The 22,400-nt window shown below is 54.8% G+C and overlaps 1 protein-coding gene across 1 annotated transcript in view; it reads left to right on the top strand.

The window, feature by feature from the left end:
• nsd1b (nuclear receptor binding SET domain protein 1b) overlaps window positions 1-22,041 on the top strand; it is a 41,255-nt gene extending 19,214 nt beyond the window's left edge. Inside the window, exons 8-27 of the mRNA XM_088933459.1 lie at window positions 265-2,236; window positions 2,609-2,730; window positions 3,885-4,197; window positions 4,968-5,089; window positions 6,600-6,671; window positions 6,874-6,934; window positions 7,203-7,372; window positions 8,220-8,357; window positions 8,605-8,728; window positions 8,894-9,094; window positions 9,543-9,722; window positions 10,234-10,390; window positions 11,000-11,205; window positions 11,280-11,392; window positions 11,527-11,796; window positions 12,351-12,467; window positions 13,270-13,411; window positions 13,900-14,006; window positions 14,799-15,000; window positions 15,925-22,041. Coding sequence (XP_088789585.1) covers window positions 265-2,236; window positions 2,609-2,730; window positions 3,885-4,197; window positions 4,968-5,089; window positions 6,600-6,671; window positions 6,874-6,934; window positions 7,203-7,372; window positions 8,220-8,357; window positions 8,605-8,728; window positions 8,894-9,094; window positions 9,543-9,722; window positions 10,234-10,390; window positions 11,000-11,205; window positions 11,280-11,392; window positions 11,527-11,796; window positions 12,351-12,467; window positions 13,270-13,411; window positions 13,900-14,006; window positions 14,799-15,000; window positions 15,925-16,451 — 5,316 coding nt within the window. The 3' untranslated portion in view covers window positions 16,452-22,041. The remainder of the gene's footprint in view (window positions 1-264; window positions 2,237-2,608; window positions 2,731-3,884; window positions 4,198-4,967; window positions 5,090-6,599; window positions 6,672-6,873; window positions 6,935-7,202; window positions 7,373-8,219; window positions 8,358-8,604; window positions 8,729-8,893; window positions 9,095-9,542; window positions 9,723-10,233; window positions 10,391-10,999; window positions 11,206-11,279; window positions 11,393-11,526; window positions 11,797-12,350; window positions 12,468-13,269; window positions 13,412-13,899; window positions 14,007-14,798; window positions 15,001-15,924) is intronic.
• The last annotated feature ends 359 nt before the right edge of the window (window positions 22,042-22,400 follow it).

Raw genomic sequence — 22,400 nt, 5'->3', positions numbered from 1 at the left:
GTGGCTGCTGACACGGCTCCCTACTTGAACTTCTTCAATGTTTTCAGTCGGCCCCCTTCCCTTATTTTTTCTCTCTAGTGCGAGTTTCCTCCTCCTCCTCCTCTCGTGTTCTGTGGGTTTTATTTGAATTGTGTCAGAATATTCCAGTTCCCGTGTTTTAAATATCAAACCAAACCCCCCCGTCCTGATAAGTACCCTGGGTGGCAAGCGGACGAGCTGCGCGCCCCGCGCCTGACCTGTGCTGTCGCCTCTGTTGTTGTCTAGATCCCGGCGCGCTTCATGGCGGTGTGGAAGGCCAGCCTGGCGGAGGCCGAAGCAGCCCTTCCCGAGCCCGTGAGAATCGCCCTCCCTCCGGCCCCGCCCGGGCCCCGGGACCCCGGCCCGGCGGCCTCTCCGAGCGCCTCGCCCCCGCCCCCGCCCCCGCCCTGCGCCCCCCGCGGCGGCAGAGCCGAGCCCCCCAGGAAGCCCAGCCGGAAGAAGGAGCCCGTGGCGAAGAAGCCGCGCACGGGGAAGAAGGCGGGCGACTCTGCCAGGGCTTCCAAACGAGACGGGCCGGCCGCCCCGACGGAGGAGGCCCTCGCCGGTCAGAGAGAGGGCGGGCCGGGCCCCCTGGAGAGCCCGTATTCCGACATTGACACCGTCCCCCGGATCCTGTGTCCCAAAGCGTCCGGCCGCCCTCCAGGACGGGACTCGCTTCAGCCGCCTCCGGCCCCGGGGAGGGGCGCCGCGCGCCGGAGACCGAAGGGCGCCTGGTGCTGCCGGGCGGGCCGGGGCTCGGCCGGGGAGGCCCACAGCACGGACTCGGACTCCGAGGACAGCCCGGCGGAGGAGGCGGTGCCGGGCGGCGGGCCGCGGACGCCCGAGGGCCTGCCTGCCAGCAGCCGCCTCATGACGCGCGCCCTGAAGGCCATGGAGCGGGCCTGCTGTCAGGACCGGCTCCTCATGTGCCGGAGCTCCTCCTCCCCCTTTCCGAACGGCCTGGCCGACGAGGCCGATGAGGCCTCCTCCCTCTGCCCCGGAGACCGCGCGCCCGCAGCGGAGTCTTCCGACGGGCACCGGCGCCACGCGGCTCCCGGCCCAGCCCCGCGGCGCACGAGCCTGCCGGCCGGGAACGGGCCGGCGGTGAAGCCCGAGGGGGGGGACTGCGTGGGGTCCAGGGAGGCTCCGGGCCCGAGCGCGGCCGGTTCGGTGGCGGGAGCCACAGCGGTCAAGCGGGAGAGCTGCCCGTCGGACGCCTCGTCCTGCTCTTCCCCCTCGTCTTCGCTCCTGTCTGTGGAGTTTGAGAACGCCGGGCTCCGGCCAGTCCGGCCCGAGCTGAAAGAGATATCCTTCAAGTCCCTGGTGAGCAAAGATGGCGGGTCTGGAAAGCCCACTACCTTTCGCCCGAACGCAAACTACAAGTTCAGCACTATCCTGATGCTGCTGAAGGACATGCACGACAGCCGGGCGAGAGACGGCACCCCGCTCGTCATCAGCCCCAGCACTACACACCCTTCCACTACTCCCGTCAAAGCCAAGCCTCTGCAGATCCCTCTGGACGCCAAGACCCCCGGCAGGCTGCCGGGCACGGGGGCGAGCAGGACCGCCAAGGCCCGAAACAGGGCCGGCCCGAAGCCCGCGCAGAGGAAGGACGGCCAGAAGTCCGAAGGAGGGGCGAAGAGCTTTGGGCAGCTGAGAGGCGAGCCGGCCGCCAGCCCGCTGGCCGGGAAGCCGCCCGGGGGCAGCAAGCGGTGTAAGAAGAGCCGCCCGCCGGCCAGCAGGAGGAGGAGCGTGGGAAACGTGCCTTTCGAGCTGGCGGAGCACGCCTACGGGAAGGACTGCGGCCGCGTGCTCGCCGACGGCAAGCCGCTGGGCTCCCCTCTCCCGGGAGCCGATTCTGCCACCCTGGCTCCGCACGGGGCCCCCCAGAGCTACAGCCAGAGCAGCCTGACCCGGGTGGCTCCGAAGAAGCGCTGGCAGTTCGAGCAGGGCGCCAGGAAGACGGGCCGGGCGGAGGGGCACGGCGGAGGAGGCGGGAGCGATCGGCTCCACCCGGCGCCCCGGAAAGAGGAGAAAGGGGGTCCGATTAAGGTGCCTTCAGAGCTGAGTGGGGGCTGCAGGGGGGGTCCGGGCCAGCTGCCAGACCCGCCCAGGCCCTGCCAACCAAAGAAAGGAGAGGACAGGCCGGCGGGCACTCATACACACACTAAAGCTGCGCCCCTCAGCGCTAGCGAGGAGAAAGAGGTGTCGATTCCAGGTAAGGGAGAGAAACACCGTCCTTTCCGAGACGCAGGCTTGAGGTGTGCTCGGCGGCAGCCTGCGACCGCTCGGTCAGATCGGATTCGGTGCCTGTTCCTGCGTCGGTAGCCGAAATGTCTCTCTTGCTCTCGGCAGCTTTTTTGCTGGCAGTAACGGCGTATAAAGCAGGTTGTCTGGTGTGACTTTTTGTGAAGGTGCAACTTGTTTCGCTTGATTGCAAAATAAAAAAAAAAAAACGTTGCACTGGGAAAATCCCAGTAGTCGACGAATAGTCGACTGGTTGCAGCTCCTTTAAAAACCGTAATCCGGCCTTTGCCGCGTGCACTGCTGGCCTGTAAACGCTGTCTCCAACTTGACTTGTGATTCACAGCACATTCAGAAAGTAAACGCCTTAGGAAACCCAGCAAGAGACTCTTGGAGTGGACGGAGGAATACGATCAAATCTTTGCATCGAAGAAGAAGCCGAAGAAAAGCCCAGAGCCCAGTGGAAAGGTAGCAGTTTTTTGCCTTTACTTGTCCGTTGACCACACAGTTAAAAAGTGATTTTTAATCTTCTGTATTAAAGCTAATTGCCCCATGAACCTGTTTGTTTTTTTTGTATTGGATTCATACTTTAGTTCTATTTAGTTCATGACATCGAAACACGAAGTGCCCCAAATGGCTTAAATGTATATAGCATTATTTTTTGTATGATCATGTAAAAACCAGTCTTTTTATAACACGTGACATTGTTAACCGCTGAACTGTTTTTGCCCAGAGCTCTAGAGTCTTGCAAACAGGATGTTAAAGGTGTTGCTTTTCTGTTCACATTTTCATTTTTTCAGGAGTCATAATGTGAATGTGAGCAGTAGCCATTCCTGTCTGTCTCTAAGTGAGCCCGTTAACATTGCTTTCACTCTGACACTGACAACTGTGCGGATCGGAGCAAGAACTGACATTAAGAGAAAGCTGACCGCGTTTTCACTTGCTAATCTGAAGCTGTGTTCCCAGCCCTGGTCCCAGGGGACCTGCTGTGTCTTCTGGGTTTTGGTCCAGCTAAGTTCTTAACAGCAGGCGAAATGGTTTCATTTCCTATATTGGGTGGGTGTTTTTTTCATTTTCTGTCAGCTCTTAAAAAAACTCTACGGGGGTTGTAATATTAGTCCCCCTGTGCCAGTTCCAGTTTCGGAACTCAGGTGTGTGAGCTCTTATGAATTGAAGGAGGAAACAAAGCAGTGGGACTGCTTTTCACATTAATATACCAACCCGTTTGTCATACAGTGAGCTTTCTGTTCAGGAATGGACAAATTATTGGGGAGGGGAGGTTGACTGAATACATTTTTTTGTACGCTGATGTTGTTGGACAAGCTAAAGCTAAAGTATTTTGGGACTGAGAGACGCGACATCTGAATTAGCAAGCAGATCAATTCCATCAGTCGATTAGCAGACGGATTAAGGGCTCAGCAGGAGAGAAGCCCAAGGAGGGACAACGATCCCCTAGGACCAGGGTTGGAGAATCCCTGCTTTAGTGCAAACACGTGAAGAAAGTAAGACTGGGTTATTTAACATCTGGTTATGAGGTCAGTCCAAGACCCTTAATTGCAGTGCCTTGAATTAGAATCCTTTCAGGATTCTCTGGATGAGCCCATTATAACCTTGCTCTCTAGGTTCCTGAGAAGAGAGCGCAGGACGACCTGGTCCAGCCGCTGCCTCAGATGCTGACTCCGCCCCCTGAGGAGCAACTCAAGGCCCTCTTAGGGCAGGCCCCGCCTGTGGCAGGGCAGGCCCCGCCCCCGGATGTCCCTGCCCCTCCCCCAGACACACTGACCCCGCCCCCGGAAGCTCCATCCCCTTCGGAGGAGATGTCCCCTCAGAGCTGTGACATGGACCTTTCGAAACCCCTGACCCGGCCCCACTCGCCGGACCCGCCCACCGGCAGCCCTGCTCCCACACGGCCGCCTCAGCTGTCTGCAGAATCAGGTACGAGACCATACAGAGGGACAGAGGCACACCGCTGCCCCGCACAAGGGCTGATTCTGTCAGGTCTGTCTTTTTCAAAAAGCACTGAGAATTTATTTGAATTCTATAAAATTTTGTGTTACCTTATGTTTTTGACAGCTGTTGAGGTCATGGGTTAAAAGTCCTTTATGTGGCCACAGTTTACAGTGTTTGCTTTTTGGAAAAAAATGGTAAATTACAGATTGCACAAGAACACCTCATAGATCTGAACAAATATCAGTCGTTACATTTGTGGCTAATTTTACTTGGAGATTTTATGATGATGGGAAGATGACTCGCAGTCTTTCGGGACTGATCAGATTGGCGTATATTTTTAAGTGAGTTGAAAAGGGTTCTCTTAAACTGGCGTATCCGCACGAAGTGCTTCTCTGATGTTTCAGTTGTATAGCCTACGAGAGTGTCGGCTTCATTGAAACCAAATCGGATTAGTCTTTTAGGCTTACATGTTATTTAATGACAGTCGGCACCTGTAAATGAAGATACATTTGTCCATTAAAATTGTTTAGTAGGGATACAAATTGAACAGCATTTAGACTTTTCTTGTTACAATTTGCAAAAAAAACTGTTTTAGTGATGTTCCAAAACTATACCGCATAAAACAAAAACATTTGTTTTACAGCACTAATGAGAAAACTTGTATAATCACTGAGTTTTAGGAAGTTCTTTGCACTTTTTTTGAGGGGAAGGAAGAAAGAATCCTGGTTTTATTGTGCCGTTTTTCCCCCGTTTAGTCTCCCCAGATGGGAAGAGGCTCCGCAAGCCCACCAAAAAGATCCTGGAGAGCTCCATGGAATCGGAGCCCATCTCCATCCCAAAGAAGAAGATCCGAGAGGAATCCCGCAGCTCCCAGAAGGTACCTTTCGTTTTTAATCCCACTCGTCCGTCGCGCGCGGATTCCTCGCGGATTTGTGCGTGCGAGCTGTTCTGCCTAGTCTGCGAAGGCCGGCGTGCAGGGCCTGGAGTTCTCGCGCAGGACAGTCGCTTGCCTGAGCGCAGGCTCCGAACCCAGCCTGGCACCTGCCTCCTACAGAGCCCTGCTGAGGCTCGGGAGGGTTAGGTGGTCAGGTCCCCCTTGTCTCCTGGAGAGACAGCGCCCCCTGTGGCTGCCCGGGTGCCTGCAGGCTTTCGGTGCTCTCCTCCAGTCAGCGCTGAGCCTCCAGCCTGGGCCTGCACAGCCTGTGACATCGCCGTGTTCAGAGATGAATGACCCTGAGGAATGGGCAGCTGTAGGCCGAGACACGGAAAATACATCATTTTGTAAATAATGTGAAAATGCTGGCTCTGCCCAAACAGTGCATTGTTGCTCATTGGAAAGCCAGTATCCTGGACCTTTTCCAGAGGCGTTTATTAAGTGTGACGGTTGGGAGCTGGAGGAACCCTAGGCCAGAGGCCACCCAAGCAGCACTGTTCTTCCGGGTGAGCGTGAGAGGTGATGTGGTACATATTCTTCAGGCGTGACAAACCCAAACCGCGTAAACCCAGGAACACCGGTACATCCGTATCCGTAGAAATGTCGTTTCTCCGGGAGCTGGTTAGAAACGGATATCGCGCGGTACAGAGTGACGCACCGCCCCGTTCCGAATGCGAATCCGATGTCGGTCCGGAGTGACACGGGGATGACCTGCAGGTGCACCCTGGGGGCTTGTGAACGCTCACCTGTGAGTGGCGAGGCCTGAGAGAATGGTCTCTGTGTGATCAGACTGGCAGCCTGCACACCTCCCAGGTTTGTGCTACCGAAAGACAGTGTCTCTTGTTCTTTTTCTTTTTAAGAGTAAAGAGTGTTGGGCACATGTCTTTCGTGTTTTTATTTTTCTGCGTATGCTTCTCAAAGCTTTTGGCTACAGTGCAAAGTCTTGCTCTATTGCTGTCTTTCCCCCTCACAGCAGTGCAGATCAGTGTTGGCGTCAACGCAGGTGTATATATTGTAGGTTTGTACACTCGTATATTTCAGCCCTTCCTGTAATTAGAGGTGGAGCAGAATTAGAGACTGAGGTGCTTCAGTTGTTTCAGCGTTTCAACCAGCTGGGGTTAACCGAACGAAACCATGTGCAATCAGTGTTTCTGTTTTCCCTGAACTCGCGTGTGAGATGTGCACCTCGAAATGTTCGTAGTTTCGTTCACGAAGTAATGGAGCAAATTTTGATTTTGGAGCAAAAGGCTTTGAAAGTCACCCTTGCGATGAGGTACATGAATGAGCCCAGACGCTGCCGTGTCTGTGAAATAAGGGCAGGCCTCAGGCCGCTGTCCTACTGAGGCCGAGCGCTGAAAGAAAATGCGAGCATTCTGCTGACTGATTGTGGGTGTTTTATTTTCTTTTTGTTTGTTTTTTTTTCCCCCTCTTCTACTGTCCCGTTGGTGGTCAGGAGTGTAGAGAACAAGGTAGTGAGGCTGAGGAGGAGGCGGAGGGACAGGACTCTCAGGAAGTACTGGAAGAGGTGAGGGTGGGAGGTTAACTACCCGTCCGCCGCTCTCCGGGAGAGAGCCAGACCCCAGGGTGGAAGGGCTCTCCGCTGTGCAGAAGCGACCGGAAAGCCTACGTTTCTGTGCTGCTGCGAGCGGAGTTGTCCCTGGGGCTTGCGGTGCACATTAGTAAGTGAACTCCTTTGCCCCGCCCACGCTAAAGCTCCTGTTTCGTAGGTGAAGACTGTGAAGAAGAAAGTGCCTGAGCCCAGCCCATCCTGCCATGGTGCTCTGGCAGGTGAGTCGAGGTGCCTTTCTGTTTCGGGCTCCTCCTGGCTGCTGTGCCACGCCCTGCCACATGCACGGCGTGTGGACCGCGGCGTCCTGTACGTCGCGGGCCGGGCTGCAGAGCTCGGCCGCGGAGAGACGCTGGCCGGGGCTGCTCGAGTGGCGGTGCACAGCGCACCTCTCGGTTTCTTGCGAGGAGGCTGGGATCACGCCAGGGGAGTCGGGGGGTGGGGCGTGCCGAGCTTGTCGGTGACGTGAGCTGTCCTGCCCGTCCGCAGCGCCCGCGCAGAGCCCCGACAGGCCGAGGAGCAGGCCCCAGAAGGCATCTTCTCCTCTGGCGCACAAGGCGAGCCCTGATGCCCGGACCCCCGAGTCGGGAGAGGGGCTGGAGGAGACCCCCGACGCGGCTGTGGACCCAGAGCTGCTCACAGACTGTGAGGCGACACAGGCAAGTCCAGAAGTCCCACTTTTCCACTGAACCCTCGGCACACCGCCAAGATATTTTTCCCATTTCGTTTCGCAACGCCTGTGTCCTTATTTTCCACAGTGGTCTGGCACGAGGTGTCCAGTAAATGCTTTGTGATCAGGATCCTCCTTTTTCTCTCTTTCTCCTCTTCTCCGATTTGCTGGTGCTCCCCTCATCTCTTTTAAAATCCCATTAATTGGTATATTTTTAAATGACAGCAAAAGAAAAATTGTAAGTAAAGGTACTCCAATCCCCACCTGGGATTTACATTTTGGGAACCTCTCGGCATCGGACAGGGCTATGTTATACATTTGTGAGCTTCTTAAACAAAAGGAAGGTGAATGGAAATGCTATATGCTGTGACTTGTAGAACAGGAAGCGTAAATGGCAAAGATGTGACATGCCACTGAAAGGCACTAAGTTTCCAGGTTAAGGCTTGCAGGTGGTGTAACTGCAGCACACCTGACTCTGCTCCCTGCTAAGGACTGTTGTTGCCATCGCTATCCCAGGGAACCACCTGTGACTGTTCTCCCATATTTACATACCTTTGCACTAAGCACATCGTGTCCCTGTCTGGTGTCATACAGCTGAGGGAGGCTGTCCCCCAGCTCCTACACGGCGTATTCCACATATTGTTCTCAGGTGCCCCAGTGCTTCGCTGTCCTGATGCTCTGCCTCAGCGTTGGCAAGGGATTAATTGTTCGGTACTGATGGCGGAGTTTTTCCGCCTCTTTGAGAGCGAGAGAGTGGCAGGAACGGTGCGCGCGTCCTCGCCGGCCCAGCTCTGGGAACTGGCTGACCTGCGGGGTCTTCCTCCCTGTGTCCTCAGAGCTCCATGTCCGGCCTGGAGGACGGGCAGCCGGCGGGGAGGGAGGAGGCCGGGCAGGGCGAGGCGGGGCTGTCCTCCAGCAGGAAGCTGACCGGGGAGAAGGGCGGCGCTGCCTCGTTGAAGGAGAACGTCTGCCAGGTGAGAGGCGCCGGAGCCCTCCTGGGACTTCTCCGTAGACCTCGTCCCCCGTTGGCCGATGCCATGCTGCTCTCCGACGTCGTCGCTCGCACCCAGAACCAGAGAACCGCGACTGGCTGCCCGAGCTCCCGGGGTTCGAGACCCCCGGGCTGGAGAGGGGTTGGCCGCCCTTCCGAGGGCGACGTGGGGGCTGTGGGGAGGTGCGAGACGGGAAGGACGCTGTGACACTGTGTGTCCGTCTCCGCAGGTGTGCGAGAAGACCGGAGAGCTGCTGCTGTGCGAGGGCCAGTGTTGCGGGGCGTTCCACCTGCAGTGCATCGGCCTGGCCGAGACGCCCCAGGGCAGGTTCATCTGCAGCGAGTGCACCACCGGTCAGTCCGCCCCCCGCCCCGCCCCGCCCCGCCGGCCCGCCGCGCAGCAGGACGGACGAAGCCCGCTCCGGCACCGTCGGCTGTTGTTGTTGTGATGGCCGCCGCCGCCGCCGCCGCCCGTGCAGGCGGGGCTCGTCCCGTAACGTGCTGCCCGTCCCCTTGCAGGGATCCACACCTGCTTCGTCTGCAAGAAGCCGGGCTCCGACGTCAAGCGCTGCCTGATCCCCGTCTGCGGCAAGTTCTACCACGGCGAGTGCATCGCCCGGCACGCGCCCACCGCGCCCCAGAATCGCGGCTTCCGATGCTCCCTGCACGTCTGCCTGTCCTGCTTCATCGCCAACCCCGCCAACCCCTCCGTCTCGAAAGGTGGGTGGCGCCCGGGGCCGATCGCGGACGGGGGGTTTCTGCAGTGGAAGACCAGGGGCTCAGCAGGCTGCCCGTCGTCAGGAAGCGATTCGTTGTCCTTGGAAGGAGCCTCCCTGTGGCCTGTGGTCGCCGGATTTGTCAAGGATTTGTCTGAAGGGTCCGAAATGAGCGAATAAGTGAAAATCGCACCAGGGAGCTCGTCGGCTCTGAGCAGGGCAGGGGCTGCCTTCTCGCTAGAGTGAAAGGCGGCAGCGGACTGTTTGTAGGATATTTGATGTGAGATTTGTGTATTTAATGTGAGCTCAGCAGAAAGCAATGTGTAGTTGTTGTATGTGGTTTCCGTAAGAAGCATTCTACACGTGCCTTGTGTATGAATAAGTTAGGGCCGTATCCTGGAGCGTGACGTGTGAGTAAGACTCTCTTCCCGTGTCCTTCTTCCTGGCTGCAGGCCGGCTGACCCGCTGTGTGCGCTGCCCGGTGGCCTACCACGCCAACGACTTCTGCATGGCCGCCGGCAGCGTCATCCTGGCCAACAACAGCTTCCTGTGCCCCAACCACTTCACGCCCCGCAAGGGCTGCCGCAACCATGAGCACGTCAACGTCAGCTGGTGCTTCGTCTGCTCCGAAGGTCAGCCGCCCTCCCGCTCCGGGGCCGCACTCGTGCGGATCGCCGCCCTTCTGCTTCAGCACCCAGAACACATGACAGAATAGGTGTTCATCACATGGGCAGGAAAGTGTCTCAGAAAGATCCAGCAGCCATGGATGTGATTGGTTTGGGATCTCATCTCATGTCTTTCGTGGAGCCTTATGTTGTATAGAAAAAAACACTCCCACAATTCGGAGAGAATCACCAGTAGCACCAGTAAGCAAGGATATCCTCTCTACTGTGCCTTTCGTTTTTCTTGTGCTGAAGTGTTCCTCCTCATGTGTTACTGGGTTTCGCCACCCGAGCCAGCTCGTATGCCCTGGAGCACGTGAAGGGAAGAGCCTGCAGTTTGCCGGCTGTTTTTTTGTGGACGTGCAGACTTCGCGCCTTCTGCACTCGGCTCTTTGTGGTTCCTCATGGGAAAAGCCGGAGAATTGGCAGGAGGTGCCTGCGATGCCTAAGCAGAGCTTCCTCTCTCTCTCTCTCCCTGCAGGGGGCAGTCTCCTCTGCTGCGAGTCGTGTCCTGCTGCCTTCCACCGCGAGTGTCTGAACATCGACATGCCCGAGGGCAGCTGGTTCTGCAATGACTGCCGGGCCGGGAAGAAGCCCCACTACAAGGAGGTGGTGTGGGTCAAAGTGGGCCGATACAGGTCAGGCAACAGAGTGCAGGTGTCTGTGAACGTAGGGCAGGCGTGCTCGGATCTGGGCCTCTACACAAGAACATAAGATTGTTTGCAAATGGGAAGAGGTCATTCAGCCCCTACCTATAGCTCCCTTGGTTTTCTAATTGATCTGAGAGATAATCCAGCCATTCCTTGAAAGAAGATAGGGTATTGCCTTCAGCACCATGGCTGGGTATCTCGCTCATCTGGGTCGTACTGGGTTGAACGCAACGTCTGTTTTTGTTCTAATATGATGATCACACACGTGATTAGAATTAACCAAAAAGGTCATTGCCATCTCATCATTCCAAATACAAGTTGCTTGACTGTAAGGTGCAAATAAGTTAACACAGCGTTATGCTCACTACAGCAGAATGCAGATCACTGGTGTGTGTTAGGAAGAGTAGTGGTCCTAATACAGGCCCCTGAGGCACTCGACTAATTCCTCACTGCAGAGAGCTGTCAGCACTACCTGTTCTCAGCCATGGGTTAGGGCTGTTGGAGCTGCAGGACTGCTGGGACTTTTCGTCTTTGCTTTTCACCGCAGACATCCCTACCATCTCCTGATGATCCGTTTTGTTTTTTTTGTTTTTTTAGATGGTGGCCTGCAGAAGTGAGTCACCCCAAAAACATTCCCGCCAACATCCTGCGCATGCGGCACGACATCGGAGAGTTTCCTGTGCACTTTTTTGGCTCCAACGACTATCTGTGGACCTACCAGGCCCGTGTCTTCCCCTATATGGAAGGAGATGCCAGCAGCAAGGACAAGATGGGAAAGGGGGTGGACCCCATTTACAAAAAAGGTACCGGCCTGGTCTGGGACTACAATTCCCAGCATGCCTTGTGGGTGGGTGTTACAGTTTATCCCTCTCTACAGCTCTGCAGGAGGCTGCACAGAGGTTCCAGGAGCTGCAGGCGGAGAAGGAGATGAGGCAGCTACAGGAAGACAGGAGAAATGACAAAAAACCCCCTCCCTACAGACACATCAAGGTATGCGCCCTGAAGAGTATGCCGATAGCCTTTTACTGTCAGCGAGGGGAGCTACATGGCTCCCGTAATGCTGGTGTAGATCAGCTAACGTGTTCGCCGAGGCTGATCAGGATGCGCTGTGCATGGCGTTGCAGGTGAACCGGCCCGTGGGGAAGGTGCAGATCATCACGGCGGACCTGTCCGAGATCCCGCGCTGCAACTGCAAGGCGAGCGACGAGAACCCCTGCGGCCTGGACTCGGAGTGCATCAACCGCATGCTGATGTACGAGTGCCACCCGCAGGTGTGCCCGGCGGGGGGCCGGTGCCAGAACCAGTGCTTCACCAAGCGGCAGTACACCCAGGTGGAGATCTTCCGGACCCTGGGCAGGGGCTGGGGCCTGCGCTGCACCTCCGACATCAAGAAGGTACTGCTCACGGCAGGGCCAGGGGGGTGGTCCTGCTCACCCGGGGTCGTTGGGGTGAAGAGCGGAAGAAGAAGTTTTAGAAAAGGGGGCACCGTCAGTGAAGGGGCGCTGGGGAGACGTGGGAGTCGGGTGTGCAGACCTCTTCTTAACTTCACCCTTTTACTGTTTACTTTAACTTTTTACGTGTAAGATTAAGATGTAGATGACTAATATCTGTTAACCATTTTTCAGAAATGCATTCACGGCCTCTTGTGCCACCTTGGACAACTCAAGATAAACTCCAGTTAATTCAGCACAGGTTGCTTAGAGGGTGTGTGTGTGTGTGGGGGGGGGGGGCTGTTTTAACTCCACAGCTCTGTCGGCCTGTGTGGTACGTGTTGCCCTTGATTAGTATAAGAATTAGCTGCCCTTCATTAAGGAGGAGAGCTCCCAGCAAGCACTGCAGCCCATGTGAGGGGGGGGCGGCCCGGAGTCTTTGCTCGTGGGGACCGCGCTGACCGCTCTCTCTGCACTCGCTGAGCGGCGCTGCGTGCGCGTGCCGTTGTCGTGTGCAGGGGGAGTTTGTGAACGAGTACGTGGGCGAGGTGATCGACGAAGAGGAGTGTCGAGCTCGGATCAGGCACGCGCAGGAGAACGACATCTTCAACTTCTACATGCTGACGCTGGACAAGGTGAGGGGCCCGGGGTGATGAGGACGTTCCTCCAGCTGACACGTCGCCCTCTTGCGATTGCTGTTACTCCTGAGTCAGCCTGGTGGGGGTCAGCCCTGCCCGACTTTCCTTCCTTTTTGGGTCCACAGTGGTTGAGAACATCCTTCTGACTTCGCGCTGGAAGGTCGTGCCTGCTTGTGTGTTTGTCTGGAAGTGAACTTTGAACAAAAGGAGTACTGGATATCTAGGTGGTAGCTTGCTGTGTCTGAAATGCCTTCCACTGGATCCTCTGGCTTAGTGTAAGATTATGTTCGTGAGCTCGCTTTGAAGTCAATAATGGAGTCAGTTTTTAATAAGGGGGAATACGGCCCTGTCTTTTCCTCAGTACAGACTAAACCGGGGATGCTGGGAGGTGAGGCAAGCCTGCTGTTTAACAGAAATCCAAAGAACAGGCCAGGTCTGCCTTTGGTGACGTAAATGTTACAGTAAAGCTGCAGAACCGGGTCCGGAACCGGTGCTGGGCCCAGTCTGGCTCTTTCACAGGTCCTGTGTGGGCCCTGATGCACTCCAAGCAGTTCAGCAGGTTCTGGACACCAGGGGGAGCCATTTCTCCTTGCCGCCTCTCTGCCGAATCCGCTGTAGTAAAACACTGACTAGAAGCAGCGAGCAGGACGGGCGGCGCCAGCGTCCTGCCGCATGAGAGAGAGAGAGAGAGAGAACGGGCCTTTCGGAGCTCTCGGTAAAACTCCCGGGCCCCGAAGGGCCCTAGCTCGTGCAGAGAGAGGAATTTAAACGAAGACCGTCTCGCTCTGCCCACTGTCAGGATCGGATCATCGACGCCGGGCCCAAGGGGAACCAAGCCCGGTTCATGAACCACAGCTGCCAGCCCAACTGCGAGACCCAGAAGTGGACGGTGAATGGGGACACGCGGGTGGGGCTCTTTGCCCTGGTGGACATCGCTGCGGGTGAGTTTGGCCGCAGCCCTTGCAGACCCAGTGACGCCCCAGTCAGTCCCCCTGGTGTTCAGGGCAGAGCACGCCTCTGCCCCAGGGGGGTAGATAGTGTGTAACGCAGTGTGCAGCCACACAGAAGGAAAATAAAGCAGTGCTGGTTATACTGTGTTATGCAGCTGTGAGCTGCCCTCAGTTTGCTCTCCTCAGCAGGAAACCACTTTTCCTCACCATGTCTGTATACCTTCAGTTACAGCAGTAAAGATGCTTACAGGACGGGATCAGCATCGGCACAGATGAGTAGGTTCTGCAGCCTTGTCTTATTGTACTCTCTGCAGGTTTATCCAGACAGTTCAGTCTATACTTTTCTTCAAATCCTGCTTTGAAGCTTTGGGCAGCTGTGTGTTGTCTTACACCGTATTTGACTTGCAGCAGCAGGAGACCTCGTGTTTCCCCACTGTGATCCCCGATTCCAACCACCTCTCTCGGTTCCCCCCCGGCAGGCACGGAGCTCACCTTCAACTACAACCTGGAGTGTCTGGGCAACGGGAAGACGGTGTGCAAATGTGGAGCTTCGAACTGCAGTGGGTTCCTGGGAGTCAGGCCGAAGGTGAGCAGGAGATACCCCAGGGTACCCGGGCAGTCAGAATTCCCTGGAAGTCTTTTCCCCCCGGCCAAGCCTGGCGAGAGGAGCCATGTGCTAATTAAGGAGAACAGGCAGTTTTAGAGTTGGTTGGTGTCATTAAGGAACTGTACAGTGAGAGCTGTGGTTTGGGCACCTATACATTACACAAATGAGCATGGAACCACAGGCTCGTAACAGTAACACAGTACAGGGCAGAGCTGAGCTGTATCTTACGGTGCTGTCCCAGCCCTGTCGGACCTGCAGGGTGCCTGCAATGGCTTGGTTCACAGCTGCACTGAGCTGTTCTGTGCTCAAGAGGCATCTTTGGCAGGAGATGATGTCCCGTTTCTCCCTGGTTCAGTTTGCACAAGCCTGCTGGCTTTGAAAGCACCCCTTATTACTGTGAGCTGGTGGGGGGGGGGAACCCCACGCCTTGAGGTTGACAGGTTGACAAATTGTTAACACTGTACCCATCCCAGAAGCACTTGGGTTACGTGTGTCCTGCTGTTCTTCCATCTTTCCCTGTATCTGCAGTCTGTTAGAGAGGCCATTAGTCAGAAGAGACTGGATTTTGAAAATCCTTTTTTTTTATTTGGTATTTCCAAGGGAAGTAGCTGTATAGGTCAGCTTAATTTCCTTTATATAGCGCCTTTCATCCCCCAAGAACCCCAAAGGCTTGACACGGTAGTGTAGTGGGTGGGGGGCCGGAGGAGAGAGAAACCATCCTGCCCCCCTCCCCCGCCTCCCTCACGCGCCCCGTTCGCCCTGTGCCCCCAGAACCAGCCCCCCTCGGAGGAGAAGGGCCGCAGGCTGAAGAGGAGGCTGCCGGCGCGGCGCAAGGGCAGGTCGGAGGTGACCAAGGAGCGCGAGGACGAGTGCTTCAGCTGCGGGGACGGCGGCCAGATCGTGTCCTGCAAGAAGCCGGGCTGCCCCAAGGTCTACCACGCCGACTGCCTCAACCTCACCAAGAGGCCGGCAGGTAACGCGCCAGACCTGCCGAGATGAACACCCACGGGCGTCGGTAGAGGAGTGTTCAGTCGCCGGACTGGTCCTCCGCTCTGTTCCTGTTGCTTTGAAGAGATGAAGGGGTGGAGGAGAGGGGGTGGCGTCCAGCTGAAGGGGTGGAGGAGAGGGGGTGGCGTCAGCTGAAGGGGTGGAGGAGAGGGGGTGGCGTCAGCTGAAGGGGTGGAGGAGAGGGGGTGGCGTCAGCTGAAGGGGTGGAGGAGAGGGGGTGGCGTCAGCTGAAGGGGTGGAGGAGAGGGGGTGGCGTCCAGCTGAAGGGGTGGAGGAGAGGGGGTGGTGTCAACTGAAGGGGTGGAGGAGAGGGGGTGGCCTCCAGCTGAAGGGGTGGAGGAGAGGGGGTGGCGTCAGCTGAAGGGGTGGAGGAGAGGGGGTGGCGTCCAGCTGAAGGGGTGGAGGAGAGGGGGTGGCGTCCAGCTGAAGGGGTGGAGGAGAGGGGGTGGCGTCAGCTGAAGGGGTGGAGGAGAGGGGGTGGCGTCCAGCTGAAGGGGTGGAGGAGAGGGGGTGGCGTCAGCTGAAGGGGTGGAGGAGAGGGGGTGGCGTCCAGCTGAAGGGGTGGAGGAGAGGGGGTGGCGTCAGCTGAAGGGGTGGAGGAGAGGGGGTGGCGTCCAGCTGAAGGGGTGGAGAAGAGGGGGTGGCGTCAGCTGAAGGGGTGGAGGAGAGGGGGTGGCGTCCAGCTGAAGGGGTGGAGGAGAGGGGGTGGCGTCCAGCTGAAGGGGTGGAGGAGAGGGGGTGGCGTCAGCTGAAGGGGTGGAGGAGAGGGGGTGGCGTCCAGCTCCAGTGCCGCAGGGCTCCAGGGAGAGGAGAGTTGTGGGAGCTCTCGCTCTGCAGTCAGGGTTGTGTCTGGGTGCGCAGACGAGAGCTGTGTGTCTGTGTGTTGCAGGTCGCTGGGAGTGCCCCTGGCACCAGTGTGACGTGTGTGGGAAGGAGGCTGCCTCGTTCTGCGAGATGTGCCCCAGCTCCTTCTGTAAGCAGCACCGCGAGGGCATGCTCTTCATCTCCAAGCTGGACGGCCGGCTGTCCTGCAGCGAGCACGACCCCTGCGGCCCCGACCCGCTGGAGCCCGGGGAGATCCGCGAGTACGTCCCGGACGCGGCGGCGGCCGCGCGGCGCGGGGACAGGGACCTGATGCAGGCGGCGGCGGGCCAGGGGCCGGGCGCTGTTGCCGCCGCCCGCCCTTTCCCCAACGGCCAGCCTGCCGCCCCCGCCATCTCCAGCTGCGCCCCCTCGCCCCCCTCCCCAGCCAGCCACAGGCCCCCCACGACTGACACCGCCCCCAGCAGCCCTCGTTCCCCCAGCAGCCCCGGCTCTCCGGGCTCTCCGGGCTCTCCGGGCTCCCCCAGCTCCCCCAGCTCCCCCAGCTCCCCCGCGGAGGACGGGAGAGGTGAGGACGGAGGGCAGGACAAGTGACTCTTCTCGCCCTCGCGCCCGTCGGCTCGGCATGGGAGAGTCCGAAATCTTTGAGTTGGGCACAAGGGGGGGCGGTGCCGGGGGGCCCTGGACCACAGCGCGTGGGTGGAAGGCAGTGCCCCTGTTTTTCCATTTCGTTTCGCATGCTTCCTCTGAAGGGTCCCTGTGGGGCCCGGCGGACGCCCCCCGTTTTGCGCAGGCCTGAGTACGAGCGGGACTGAGCGCGGGACCCTGGGGAGGTCGGCTTCATCCCCGTCTCTTTACCACAGAAACGCATTTCAGGGTTTTCTTTCGCTCTGCGTTGATCAAGACCTTTCTTCCATCGTGGACCCTGGTAATAAGCCCTAGCAGAACGAAACGAGCAGAAGCCCAGAATCTTATCTCTGTGTGCCCCATTGAGAATTGGTGATATGCGGTCTGAATTGGCAGAGAACACGCGGAATACTTTTTAAAAATGATGGAAAAGAACATTTTTTAAAAAAGGAAGAGAATCTTAAGAAATTCGCACGTTAAGTCCTACTCTGTTGTGTGGATGCCAGGCTTCAGTAAAAAAGAAAATTGTGTATGTGGTTTCCCCACTACCCAGATATTTATCTCATAATCCAGAGATTAAACTGCTACCTTTTTCCTGACTTTCCTCAACTTCTTTTGCTAATTTATCAAGACTGAAATTGAATTGGTCAATGCGGATCGGTGAATTTAAAAAACCAACGGTCCCGTTCAGAATTCAGCCCTCCGAGATTGTGAACGACGCAGCCCTTTGCAATAATTCTGCCAGCGCCTCCGGAGTTCCTCGCGTTAGTCTGAAAGACGGAGCATGGCGGGGAGGAGTGTGACTTCGCTAACCTGTGCCGCTAGCCCACAGGAGGTCCCTCTGTACCAGACTCGTTCTGCTGGACTTTTCCCACCCGTTTTATTTCATCTTCCAGGTGGCTCATGCTGTTGGGCGGCACAAGCCTGGCTGGGTACTGACAGCGGACCCGGCTGTGATGGCGGTGTGTAGTGGCCTCGGTGGGCACTGATTAACAGAACCCCCTGTGCTATGAGTTTGTGTCGGCTTTCCTCAGCACGGGAATTTCAGGACATTCCGTGATCTACAAGGTTCTCCAACAACGCGTAGTGCTTAGTGAGAGAGAGGGCACTGACTTTTTCTTTTATTTTAACCGCTCACTTTCTAGGTCACTTTGGGTATGTAATGCATTTTAGATCTTGTTTTATTATAAAAGGACAAAAAATAACCTCATACAGTTTTAATTTGAATTTTGTTTTATATGGCACTACCACTTGCTGTGTGATTGACTGGGTCTCCAGAAATTATGCTTGTCGTGTGTCCAGTTACCAGCTTCACAATAGGCTGTTGTAGAAAAAAGAGCTCTTGAAAAACACAGAACTAATCTGTAGATCATTCATGGAACAGACTACATGTACAGTTTTTTACCATTGAATACAGAAGTAGTTAATCGTTGTTGTTTTTTTGCTGTAGGGGCAGAAGCATCCATATTGTTTTCTCATGGAAGTCTCTACGGTTTTTATTCAGAGTCTATTCCTTGGTCTCAAGTTACACAAAAGCCCATCAGCTACAGGGAGAGGGGTCGGGGTCATTCTATGAGCAGTTTAGCCAGAATTCCTCTCGCAGGAAAGCTGAATGTGAAAGTGCCAGTATGCTAAATAAATGTGTTTTTGTTATGCCGTGTAACGTCTGTAGTAAATATGCAGTGTGTATAATATTCTAGGATGTATTGAAGAGGCGGTGCTGTTGACACTTGTAACGCACAAAAACGTGACCTTCAGGCGTGATGGCAGCCGCCCCCTTCTCCTCTCCAGCTGCTGTCCGTCTTTACGAGCGCCGCCGTCGGCACGCTGCCCGAAACCGAAGACTCGGATAGTTTTTTGGTAGTCGAACACCCACCCAGCAAATCGGAATCTCTGTACTGATCCCACCCCCACCTTCCTTGTCGGCCCCCAGCTTTCAGACAGCTGCTCTCGCCCTGCGGGGGCGTGCAGGTCCTGTCCTGCGGTTTTATGTCATCGTCTGGATCCCGCGCATCGGTGCCTGGCTCGTTTGCTTTGGCCTGTTCCAGTGCAGTTGCTGGATAACTGGGCAACACTGTGGAGATGAACCAAGAGGAAGCCTTTTGCAATCCAGGAGGGGTTGTGAGCTTCCTTCTCTTTCATAGACGCTGAAAGATGAGCTCCCTCTTTTTGCGGGCACACGGGGCTGTATGAGCCGAAGACATGTGAGCGAACTCGATCCCTGCGCCCACCAGTGCTGTCTGCCTCCCTTTTTTTTCTAGGTTGATACTGGTGCCAGTGTGAGTATTAACCCCAGATAATTGAGTGAGTTCTGAAGTGAGTTCTTGTACTTGTGCATTGAAGACTGAAGACACAAGTCGCGTCTTAACACAAATGGTTGTGGGGATCTTAAATTATGCTGTTGAAGCTGATACCCTGGTTGCTCCAAGAAATGGCTGGATGGGATCAATTAGGTCCTAGCAGCTAAATGGACTTGATGGGCCCAATGGCCTCCTCTCGTTCTGTACCCTTTCTTAAGTTCTAACACAGGGGTCTCCAAGCCTGTTCCTGGAGGGCAGCCAATCCACTTATTCTTATAGGCCACCCTGACTCACCGGTTATTTTAATATGAGGATCCCTTACTTAATGTTTCGATAAAGGGAAGGGGTCGAAGGCTGTTATGAATATTTGATCTGAATGATCTCTTAAGAAATTGAGTCTTTAGAAATTGATTATTTCAATAACACATGCATGAATGGGGCCCTCCAGGACCAGGGCTGGAGACCACCTGGAGTGAAAGACAGGAGATATTGCTGAGTCTCGACAAGAAATGATGGATTTTTCTGATAGTTCTGATTAAAGGTACACGGTGCTAATCGTAGGCAGCTGCAGCTACACAATCTCAGTATTAACCAGGAGTAGGTCAGAATACGGCGAGGTGTGGATTTTTTTTCTTGTCTGTTAGCGGTTGGCATCGAAGTGTGAATTTAAATGACTGAATTTGGTAATTGCTGTAAAAAAAAAAACTACACTTTCTGAGTTTCCCATGCCATGAGAAGGTACACATCATCCTGAACGCTTTGGGTTTCTATATGTGTCATCAGGCTAAAAATCACTACTGGCCATTTCCCTTGCTGTTGCTGTAGTCTTGAATCCTCTAAATCATGTTCTCTGCACAGGGGTCCTGGTGATCAAGTAAAAACCATTTGTGAGAAGTTGTTGTAAGTCGTTAACTGTTCTTGACTTCTGACCACTAAGCAGAGCTTCCACCTTCTGGTCTTGGTGACCTTAGTCTGGCTTTTGCTCAAGCTAGGTGTTCACCCCATTTTCTTTTGCTGAGAAGACATGGATGGTAGTTATCTTTAGTACTATAGAACCTAATCAATCGGACTATTAGTTCAGTTAATAAAGGGCTTAGTTATGTAAGAGTTCCCAGCAGCCCAGTATACCTGCCGAAATGGGGGGTCACCACGATCAGGTTTGGGAAACCCTGCTGCTCTCCTCAAGACACCATCTTGACTGCCGAGCGGAAAACGTACCGTCTCCCGCCCACGGGCTGACAGAAACCGCTCCCCTGCCCAAAGAGGGTTGGCCGTGGGGAAAGCCACCCCTTTTTACATGCTCAAGTACCTGGCACGTTCCTAGAGCAGAGTTTGCTCTTCAAAGGCGGAAAGAAAAAGTTACCCTGGACTTCCTTGTCCCCGACAGAGGCTCTTGTGCTGCTGTAGTGGGGTTCTAGTAGACTTGCAGCCCTCTGAAGGTCGCAGTTGGCTTTATGTCAAAAGGGCAGGGAGCCTCCGATAAACCTGGAATGAACAGTAGTGCTGGGGGTTCTGGGGTTCTGATGTAAAGGCTTTACCTTCCAGCGCCAGTCTCGCACTGCTGCCAGTGCTCAAGGCCGAAGTCCTGGGGAAAGGGACGTGTCCTTCTCGCCCGGCTGGCGAAGGCGCAGGCGCTCTGCGCCGCTGCCTCGGGCGGCCTCCCCCTCGCAGAGCTCCGGCTCGTGGAGGCGCTCGGACAGCGCGACCTACTTGAAACTGTTCATGTGAAATGTGCAAAAACAAAAAGGGATTGGGATGTATTTAAAAAAAAACAAACATTAGTCTTATTCTGTGTGGTGCTTTTTATATAGAATGTGGGATATTGTACTTGGAAAACCAAATGATGTCTTTTACAAAAGAGGGGGAGGAGTGACCAACTGAAATCCTCCTGGGGGAAGGAGGCTGGAGCAGTGGTTCAATGCCATTGGGTCCTAATTGGGTGTTGATAGTGCTGCCTTTTCTTTTGTGAGTAGCAGTGGCTCCCTCTGCTGTTACCTATGTGTCATTACCTGGCAATCATGCAAGGAGGCTACAGTCAGCTACTGAGCTCCAGAGCAAAGGAAAGGTTCCAGTCTCTGAGAAATGCAAGACTCCTGTTGTGTTGCAGTTTGTGCCGTTTCTGGTTCTTGTGCTCTTTCATAGAGCAATAGGTGGGTGCTAGATTTTTTTAACCCTTGACTGAATTTGCACAGACAGCTCGGTGGGCCAGATGGCAGGTCTGCCTCTGACTCGTTTCACGACTCCCTGAACAATCGCTGTGAGAAAGAGCTGCACAGGAGTGAGTAGGAGGGGTGCCACGACTATTAGTTTGACTCGAGAAATTGGGAAATTGTCAACATGAGCTGGAAATTGCCCAGCTCTTGTGTTTCTTTTTTAATGTTGCTAAATTACCAGCATTCCCAGCAGGTAAATGACCCGTTTTCAAAACTGAACAAGACTACTGAGCTGTGCATAACTAATTTGACCTGTATATTGCATGCAGATATACATCCAGTGATCCTGAGAGGTCCCGTGCGCTCTTTCAGGCAGAGACCGAGAACTGTATGACCATTCTAAGATACACTTTTAAGAGATCGTTCAAGAGTGTAAGAGATCGGCCTTATCCTTGGAATGTATTGGCTGAAGACAGGAAGAAAAAAAAAAAGGTCTTTGCCTTTGAGGTGCAGGTGTACCCAAGACTCTTCAGTTAAATGCTTTGCAAACACTTTGATTCTGAAGTGTCAAAAGTGGCCCTGCACACTCCATGGAGTGGGATGTTGATGGGGTGAGCAATAACCCCCTTGCCTGCCAAACAGGTTATGTTGAAAATGATGTCGGCGTGTCAGGAGGTGCTAACATACTGAACAGGAGGTACCATTCTTCTCCCAGCATGCACTGCAGGTTTATTTCTATTTTAACTACTACTCAGTCCAATCATATTTTGTACTTGGGGGAATTCTAATGTCATCATGTCTCCTACAGTGTTTATACTGTTTGTATTCAGCCCGATTGTGAGTTACTGTATTCCTGAGTTTTTTTTTAATTGGCTTTTTTCATGTTTGTCCTTTCCTGCTGTGTTTGAGAAATCAATGTGCCTGCTTTCCTCCTGCTGTTTTGCGTTCTTTCACTCCCAATGCCACAGCTTGTCCACTGTTCAGCAGAGATGTTGCTGTTGTAAAGAAAAAAAAAATATGCTGCCTTGTGAGAGGATTCCTGAACTGTACTGTAGTCCTTTGTATATAATAAATACTGTAAGTAAAGTTTCACTTTACTCCTAAGCGGCTGTGTTGCGCTGTGATTTTTTTTAACAACGGTGTCATTTTGTGGCTGTGCCTGAATTAACAGGCAGGGGATGTGACAAGTGAACAGAATGGTTCCACACTGCCTCAGAAGTGCAGCTGTGAACAGCCTTCATGCGATTTGTACCCTTTCTGGCTCCGAGTCGATCGCTCCTGGATGAGTGTAAAGGACAGAACACTGGCCAAACGCTGCTTGCTTTTACATCCGTCTGCTGACCTCCTTCCAACATGTTTTTGAAAAAAAGACTTTTTGCACTGTTACGCCACGACGGCTGAAGGTTCTTGGAAAAATTCAAAACTTACTAAACTTTTTCAGCTCGTCAAACATTCTGAAAAAC

The sequence above is a fragment of the Atractosteus spatula genome, chromosome 14 (assembly GCF_055471065.1).
Source record: "Atractosteus spatula isolate fAtrSpa1 chromosome 14, fAtrSpa1.hap1, whole genome shotgun sequence".
NCBI classification, from domain to species: Eukaryota; Metazoa; Chordata; class Actinopteri; order Semionotiformes; family Lepisosteidae; genus Atractosteus; species Atractosteus spatula.
Note: the sequence above shows the minus strand (reverse complement) of the source record. Positions and strands in the feature narration are given on the sequence as shown.